The 10,000-nt window shown below is 38.5% G+C and overlaps 1 protein-coding gene across 1 annotated transcript in view; it reads right to left on the bottom strand.

Annotated features, from left to right (window-relative positions):
* Positions 1-10,000, bottom strand: part of LOC106878489 (uncharacterized) — a 155,980-nt gene that overhangs the window by 119,724 nt on the left and 26,256 nt on the right. Inside the window, exon 2 of the mRNA XM_014927714.3 lies at positions 7,273-9,584. Within this exon, the coding sequence (XP_014783200.3) occupies positions 7,273-8,340 (1,068 nt within the window). The 5' untranslated portion in view covers positions 8,341-9,584. The remainder of the gene's footprint in view (positions 1-7,272; positions 9,585-10,000) is intronic.

The following is a 10,000-nucleotide window of genomic DNA, read 5'->3' as shown; positions in this document are numbered from 1 at the left end:
AAAAACATGTTCAGCCATAGAGAGGTATTACCTTGCTTGGAAACAGGTGAAGGTTGGTGACAATAAGAATGTCCAGATGGAGAAAATGTGTTACAGTAAATCCTATCTGACCCATGCAAGCATGAAAAAGTGGACATTGAAACGATGATTATACATTCCAGGCACCAGTGGCCATGCTGGGGCACTGCCTTAACGAGTTTAGCTGACCACATCAACTCTACAACCTAATTTCGGTTTATTAAATCAATCTAGTTGTCAAACCTCTAAGTTATAGGGTATATTGGAACACAAACATTATAATGGTTTTAACAACTGCCATAAACACCCAAAAACATACACACACACACACACACACCCCTGCACATACACACACACACACACACCCCTGCACATACACACACACAAGGTTGGCCAAAAGTCACCCGACAGTAAATCAAAATTCCATAAATACTTAATATTCAATTTTATTTATTCATTCCAATTATGAATGTTTAATAATTGAATGCTGCAAGTTAAAATCGTTTTTTTTTTTTTTAACATTTGTCTATTTATTAGCGAAGTCTCATTCAGTTGTTAAACGCCGGAGTTTTAATGGTGGCAGCTGATGAAGGGGATGTTTCTATGTGGCCTGCTTGTTTGTTGCATCTTGTTTACCATTTTGTCTTTGTTCTTTTGCCACGTCATGTACCCAGTTATGTATCTATATGTACATGTAGATGAATGTATATACATACACGTACATATATATGCATATACTCATATATTGTTTATATATATATATATATATATACATATATATATATATATAGGCTTCAAAAGAATTTACATCTCCAAAATGCCACTGAAAAAGCACTAAAGTTACCCAACGCTACGAAAGCACTCACCAAAACAGCTGCACATTAGGACTGAAATCACACTTCTCTGTTGCCAAGTCCAATGGAAGTCTCCTACCAACACTGCCCACCCACCCCATCTCCCCTCTGCAAACACACACACAGTTGTCTCCAGCCCCTTCAGTCCTGTGGATGTTCCCTACCATGCAGCCCACCCTCTCAGTCCACACACACACAGCCTAGCAGATAATGCTTCACATTGAAATGGAAGAAGTTGTTTTACTATTAATACTGTATTACTGGTAACATCCTACCCTGGTGTATCACTGGTACTTAAAGAAACATTCCTGGATATGACGTTAATGCACTTTAGGCAACTTTTTCTCAGTTGTTATTTTTGTAACCCTAGGTCAACCCTGATGGCACTTACCTACAGCTATGATCCCCTTGTTCCTTTTGTGATGCAGAGAGACAACATAATCTGATGAGTCCTTTCTTTTTCTCTTATGTTATTTGAAGGATATATGTATCTTTACATGTGGCACCATGTAAAAGCACTTGTGCAGTGCCATGTAAAAGCATCCAGCACACTCCTGTAAAGTGGTTGGTATTAGGAAGAGCATCCAGCTGTAGAAACCATGCCAAATCAGACTGGAGTCTGGTGCATAAATAGTGCAGGGGTGGCTGTGTGGTAAGAAGCTTTTATATATATATATATATATATATATATATATATATATATTTGTGTGTGTTTGTTCCCCACCTCCATCGCTTGACAGCTGATGTTAGTGCGTTTATGTCCCCGTAACTTAGCAGTTCAGCGAAAGAAACCGATGGAATAAGTACTAGGCTTACAAAAAATAAGTCTTGGGGTCAATTTGTCCAGCTAAAAGTTGGTGCTCCAGCATGGCCACGGTCTAAAAGAAATTGAAATGATGAATACAATGAGTACCTTGAACGGAGAAAAGGCAGAAAGCTGTCTGTAGGATTGGGTGATTTACAAAAGATGCACAATTCAAGTCCCACAGGCAGCTTTCTACCTTTTCTCTGATCGAAGGGTTTTTAATAATACATGACCACCCCATGCTAGCATCACATACAAATCATCTGTGCTGGCCCCATGTATAAAGCACTGGTGCAGGTACCACATATAAAGCACTCAGTACACTCAGTAAAATGGTTGGCATAAGTAAGGGCAACCAGCTGTAGAAACTATGCCAGAACAGACAACTGGAGCCTGGCACAACTCTCCGGTTTATCGGCTCCTGTCAAACTGTCCAACCCATGCCAGCATGGAAGATATACCTTAAATAATAATGATGATGGTGGAACAATGTTGCATAGAAACCAAACATGGAGGTTCAATGTTATAAGCACTACATCACAAAGAAGCCATTAAAAAAAAATCCATTTATATTTTATGCTAGAATTCTTCATGTGAGCAAAACCATTTAGACTTGAGGCTGCTATGTTGAGCAAAGCAGGAACTGCTGCTAATTCCCATAGCCATTCCTCAGTTGTAGCTGTAAGGTTGCAGACCCAATTAAGAAATTGTCATTATCAATTCCAGATAGCACGTCTACAAGGAGGGGACAAGCTATTGAGAAAGAAGAGTGATTAGTTTAGAAAGAGAGTTTCATGAACTATTGAACATTGTAAAGAAAGGTCTTGCAGATGAGAGGAGAACTTTTGATAGAAATCAGGAGAGGTTAGAATCAAAGAAATTCTATCAACATAGATACAAGAACTCACAAGAATTCTTCATCATAACAAGATTTATGGATAATGAAAGCATGGTTGAATCGAATATAAATGATGCTCTTCACATTGTTGTAGTTGCTATTATTATTATTATTTTTATTAAGACAGCAAGTTGGCAGAATCAGCTTTACGTTCCGAGTTCAAATTCCACTAAAACTGATTTCGCCTTTCATACTTTCGGGGCCAACAAAATAAATACCAGTCAAGCACTGGAGTCACTGTAATCTTATTTCTTTATTGCCCACAAGGGGCTACACACAGAGGGGACAAACAAGGACAGACAAATGGATTAAGCGGATTATGTCGACCCCAGTGCGTAACTGGTACTTAATTTATCGACCCCGAAAGGATGAACGGCAAAGTCGACCTCAGCGGAATTTGAACTCAGAACGTAGCGGCAGACAAAATACTGCTAAGCATTTCGCCCGGCGTGCTAACGTTTCTGCCATCTCGCCACCTATGTAATCGACTGGCTCCCTTGCCCAAAATTGACAGCCTTGTGCAAAAATTTGAAAACATTATTATTATTACTATTATTGAGACAGCTAACCGACAGAATCATTAGCAAGTTGGACAAAATGCTTAGCGGCATTCCATCCATCTCTACATTCTGAGTTCAAATTCCGCTGAGGTCGATTTTGCTTTCATCCTTTTGGGGTCAGTGGGACATGGGGGAGAGGGCAATGTAATCAACTGCAAAAAACTTCAGGCCTGGTGCCTGGAGTAAAAAGATTTATTATTATTATTATTAATGGTTTACATTTGCAACCAAAACTGACTCCAGTTTGTAAGTGGTACTTTGGTATTTTACCAAACTCCATAACACTACCTCAAGCACGAATTAACTGAAAACCTTGGAAAGTAGGTGGTGGTAAGAATGGTGAGGTAGTCAAAGGAATGACCCAGAGGTCAATGACAGCACCAGATTGTGATAGGGAGAACCAACAGGTATTTTTGCTGGATGCACGGAATACATTGAAGTTTAGCAGTGTCAGATGGATGTTGTAGCAATATGGACATCCTCCATGTTATCCAAGTGTAGTGTTCCTGAAAATCTTGCCATGTAACAAGGAAGCCAATGACCCGAAGGTTTCAATATTATGGAAATCCACATTAAGGCAAAATATGGGTGCATAGCTGCAGGCTTTTAAACCAAGGTCAACCCTGTTTAAATGAATCTTTAATTAAAGGTATTCCAACTATAAGCAAACCTGCCTTGTTAAGGGGTAAATAGAACTATATTATCCAATATGTTTTGTCTATATATAATGGTGAGATGTGATGGGAGGGAGACATTGCTGCTATTTCTAGCAAGTCAAGTGATCTACTAGAAGTCGAAGCTCCACATAGTGGTCAAAGCTGGAAAGCAATTCATTTCACAATCACGCACACAGACACAGAGATTCATGTACATAAACTAGAGCACATGCAAATACAATAAAACAACAATAAAATTTTGTTACCATAATACTTGATTCCATAAACATAATACCTACATACATCTAGGTGGACTATGGTCACCACAGTATCTATCAAGATGGACTGTATGACAGTCATACTGTCCATCTTGATAGATACTACCACATGGTATCTATGAACAGCTACATGGACTGTGCAATCACATGGTATACATATACATAAATATATATGTCTCAGATGATGGTGTTTCGGAGTAACGAGCGCACAGGCCAGCAACAACAATTGGCCACAAGCTGGGAATATCAGCAAGTGAGTGTCAATTGCTATCCACCTTTTCGTTCAGTGCACATCATTGCTTGAATTCACCATGCCTTCTCTTAAATTTCCTATGGGAAAAATAGTTTAGGTTTACAAACATTTCAGGTGGCAAATGGCCTTCAGGAATGAATTAAATTCGTAAACCAAGGTACCATTGTCTATATACACACATATATATATATCATTATATATACACTTACTTAAGCTGCCCTGTGCTCTATATATATATATATATATATATATATATATATATATATTGTAGAATAAGAAATAGAAAGTCCTTGGTACAGTTTTATATATTTGAAAGAATTAATAGAAATGGCTTTTCTGATCATTTTTCCACTTTAATAATTAGATGTTTTACAAGTTATTAGGTGTGTAACTTATAAACATCTAATTATGGGGGGGGGGGAATTATCAGAAAAGCCTTTCCTATTCATTTATATATATATATATATATATATATATATATATCGCAAGGTGGTACTCCAGCATGACCACTGACTGAAACAAATAAAAGAATAAGTATATGAAGCTGGCCTGTACTTACAACATCAAGGTGGATTATACCACCACATGGCATGTATAAACGGCCAGGTAGTCTGTATCACCACAGGTGGACTACGGGTGATTACAACCAGGTGATCACCAAGGACAGATCGATATAATACAGTAACATAGGAAATGTGAACCAATGATCTCTTGGTATGTAGACCAATAATTTAACAACTTGCTGCTACTGGGTTGATTTTTGTATTTAACATTGGATGACAGAACACAGAAGAAGTGGTCTGAATAAAAGTAGCAGGAGGGAGTGGATGCGACAGGTTTATTTTATTAAGAATTATAATTCTTGTTTACTAAGACTGGTGTAGTAAGTAATTCACACACACACACACACACACACACACACACACATTCCTGGGAGGCCAGAAAAAGCACTTCAAAGACACTTTAACTCTTTAGATTTCAGATTTCTCTGTTTATTTGCGTTGATTTGAATTAGTCATGTATTACCTTGTAGGTTTGAGGTTTCAATGATGTGACTGAGTGATATTGTAGGGTAAGTGTGCAAGGCCAGATCTGGCTGGTTTGAAGATAAAATGGGTAGATTATTTTGGCCAGATATGGCTGGTTTAAATGCTAAAGGGTTAAAAGCTTCTCTTAAAGGCCTTCAGCATCAGCCATGTCACATGGGAGGAGATAGCTCAGAAGAGAGGCAGGTGATGATCAGCTGTCCACAAGGACATGCAAACCTGTAAAACAAATGGGGTTGCTGCAACTGAGCAATGCAGGCCAGACAGAAAAACCAGCACCATCAAGTCTCCAACCACCAGCACTATTCCCTGTCCACACTGCCTCAGGGTATGGCTTCGCCTGATAAGTCAGCAATGCTCCCACAAAGCTAAACCCCAATCCCAACTCCAGGATGACTAGAGTATCCTCATTGCTCCAACAGATAAATACCACATTCTGTATATAAGGTTGTGGGTAAGATCTGTCAGAATATCTCTCTCTTGCCTCAGTAAGGGACAGATGATGGATATCTGGCAGATGGCCTATGGATAGAGAACAGACTGTAGATGAGCAATAGACAGGTCATGGATCATGAACCGACAACAAAGAAGAGATGGACAACAAACTATTGATGAAGGAGGAACTGTGGATGACACCTGGGAAATGCAAGCACAAGGCTGCCTTGTTCGACAAAACTGCACCAACGAATGTGCCACCTCCTTTTTGAGGCCCAACATCTGAAGACCTTTTCTCACCACTTCGTCCCACGTCTCCCAGAGTCTATTCCTTCCACACGTCCCCTCCACAATTAGAGACTGGCACCTTTTGATGCAGCAGTCCTCATCCATACGCATTGCATGACCAAAGCAACATAGTCTCCTCTCTTGTACACTGCATTTGATGCTATGCATACCCAGCTTTTGTGACGTGTATATATATATATATATATATACAGTCGTTACCCATTACATATGAATAACAACAAAAATACATGAAACTAAAGACAAACAAAAGATTAAAGGCAAGAAACATAAAAAAGACCTCAGGTGGAGGTGACAAGATTATGGTCAAAGAAAAAGAAAAATCAAGGCTGATGGAACAGAATGGCATGATCAATTGAGGCCACAAATTGCTGAGCATTTAACATATAAGATGATGTCAGATTTAAACTGGAATTGATTCTCTCTCCATACAGCAAATAATGTCCGAAACAAGTTAACTTGGTAAAACACTTGTTTGAAACAACAAAGTGATTCTTGAACTTCTCAGTATACATGGCAGTTCGGAACCAATGACACACACACACATACACACACACAGGTATTTATGATAACAAGAAGTGAAAATATTTACAAACTTAAAAAAAAAAAAGAAACAGAAAATGGTTTTAAGACTCTAGAATAAAAGTTCATGATCACTTTTACTACATCTGTATTGAAACATATGATGATAATAATAATAATAATAATAATAATAATAATAATAATAATAATAAACAATAACAACAAAAACTAAAAAGAAAAGCTTTTATGACAAGTCTCCAGTGTTTCATTTTCGAGCCTTATTCTCTTTGTCATAGGCATGTGCTAACATTAGTGTATAAGAAGATATTATACACACACACACACATCACAGGGAACAAAAGACTAAAAAAAAATAAAGCACTCGCACTATTAATAGATGCTATTTTAAATCTGACAACATAATTAGCTATCTAATGGCTGTTAGTATATTACTAAGAGCACTTGAAATACCATGTATAACTCTATGTAACATTGTTTCTAGTAAAACCACTATATTCAAGTAGCTGATGCCACTTGAGTAACACACTCACACACAAACACCCCACTCAAATAATATATATTTAAGTATGGGTTTGTAGTATAATATTAAAGAACAATTAGTAAATGGATAACTAAATTACCTTTTCGACTTTAATCTTCTTCATAGGTATTCCAAATCCATCTTCAACTTTGGCATTAAATTCATACGGATCTGGTGTAGGATTTTCCTTTTTAAGATGGGGCACATCTCCCCCTCGTGGTTCCAACACTGGATTATAAATGGTAGATGTATCCAACCCATTGCTGATAACAGCAGCTGATGACGACGGGTTATTGTTTCCATTGGAAACGCAACAGTCAGCACCGGAAGACGGAGCAGGACAGGAAGTAGATGATGACGACGAACAAGGTGTTGACGAAGAAGATGACAACGACAACGACGAGGATGAAGGTGGTGGTGGTGGTGGCGGCGGTAGACAAGAAATGGATGATGCTGATGACAATGATGATGATGATGATGCTGTGGATGTGGAATTAGTTGTAGCTGAACTAGAACTAGTTGATGATGATGATGACGATGATGTCGATGATGACGATGATGATGATGATGATGTAGATGATGTGCCTAAAGCACTGGACTTGGTCTTGTCTTTCATCTTCTCCTTCTTGTGGGACCCTTTCATTTTGGGTGACTTCTCCTGTTTACTACTGTTACTGTTATTGTTGTTGCTGTTGCTGCTGTCACCACTAGGAGACGGTTTCATCTTGTCAGCGAGCAGCAGAACACCATTGGTGCCTCCACCGCTACTGGCCACCACCACGCTGCTACAAGAGGCACTACAAACCGGCCCCGATGCCGCTCCGCTAGTAGTAGCGGCAACAGCATTGCTGCCACCACCGCCGGCCCCTCCGGAGCCGCCCGGCACACCAGCGTCACTAACTGATGACGCGGGACCCATGGAAGATGATCCTCCCGTCGCACCACCGCCTCCGCCAGACGAAGTCGCACCACCTCCTCCACCACCACCACTACTGCCACTGCCACCACCTCCGCCGCCAGGGGTCGATGCTACACACTTTCCAGAATCTGGTTTCACAATTTCATGTTTCGGTTCAGCTTTGTTATTTGCTCCACTCACGTTTTTCCTCTTTATTTTCATCTTTAGCCCTTTATCTACAGTTGCTTGGTGCTCAATATTGCTATTCATTTTAGCCCAGGGCCTTTACAGCACAAACTCTCTACCTGAACGATGTCTGGCTGGGCAGTCACTTTAGGACTTTTGAAATTCCTTTTTTTTTTTTTTAAATTTAATTTTATTTTTTATAGATTTATTTATTTACTACAGCACTGGGCAAACCACACCAGCAAACTGCCCTTCGCACATTCACACACACTCACACGCACAGATAAATGTATTTAACAAGCATACAGACATATATATATACACACATATATATATATCTATGTATAGTATTTCTTTTGCACGTGTGTGTGTATATATACGTACATGCATACATACACACTCACACGCACACTCACATACACGCACACACTCACTCACTCACACACTCACACCACACGCACGCACAATATACAAGGCTGATAGAATACTTTTCTTTTACAACACACCGCAATCACACACATTCACACATACCTCTATATATACATATACACTCTAACATGTATATATATACACACGCATTTATATATATATGTATATATCTATATATCTATTCTATATCAAGTGAGTAAATATATATTCGTCGTATACATCCGGATTAGGCGTAGTGTCGGATTCTTCTCCGTTTGTTTGGTAATCCTTTGGTTGGCGTGAGTAAAAAAGTATATTAAATAATCCTTGGTTGTGTGAAAAATACTTCTGACTGTCATGTGTATGTGTGTGTAATAGATATACATATATAATATATAAATATATATAGATATACGTGCGGTTAAATATATACAATATATATATACAATATAGACATACACATATATAATATATATTATATATATATCATATATATGTATAGACACACATAACAATGAAGGAAGCTGGTAGGTGATCGTTCACAAAATGAGAGAAGGGTGTCGGAAATGATCTAGCTGTATAGAGAGTAGAAGTACTGTTGCCGCAACTATTTTCGCTACTATTACTGAGTAAGCAGGCTGTAGAAGATCCATGGTTAACTAACTGGTTAATTCACTTAACCTTGGCTAGCCACATAACATATATAACAATATATAATATGATATATTTATATATATATTTACAAGGCCTTCTTAGTTCAGGCCACCGGTGAAACTGTAATACAAGAATTTTTCAGTCTCTCTCTCTATCTTGTGGGTGTGTGAGTTTCTTCTCTGTATATATTATCACCGTCTTTCTCTCTCACGTTAGATCCAGCAGCCTGAGTCTCTCTTTCTCTTCTTGTCTCCGTTTGTGAGGATCTGTGAAAAATGAGAAAAGAGAAAACAGAAAGATGGAATTAAACCTCTTTCAGGATTAACATGTAGAAAACTTTAAAAAAAAATATACACCCCCTTTCAATATGATAATATAACATCCATTCCCATTTTCATTTATTATTATTTATTTATTTAGAGAGTGGTAAGGTATGAGAGCCACAACTTCCCAATAAACATGACAGATTTTCAGATGCTGAGAGGAGAAATCTAGAGAGACAGAAGAGAGATGGGAAATAGTAAAGCACTGGGACAGAGTTACAGTCACTTTTCACACATGGATTTTAATCCACATACACACACACACACAAAGCTAACTGCACTCCCATAATCACACACACAGCAGTATATGTTGATTACAATAGCTAATTTAACTCTCTCTCTCTCTCTCTCTCACACAC

Source organism: Octopus bimaculoides, chromosome 15 (genome assembly GCF_046866305.1).
Source record: "Octopus bimaculoides isolate indiv1 chromosome 15, ASM4686630v1, whole genome shotgun sequence".
NCBI classification, from domain to species: Eukaryota; Metazoa; Mollusca; class Cephalopoda; order Octopoda; family Octopodidae; genus Octopus; species Octopus bimaculoides.
Note: the sequence above shows the minus strand (reverse complement) of the source record. Positions and strands in the feature narration are given on the sequence as shown.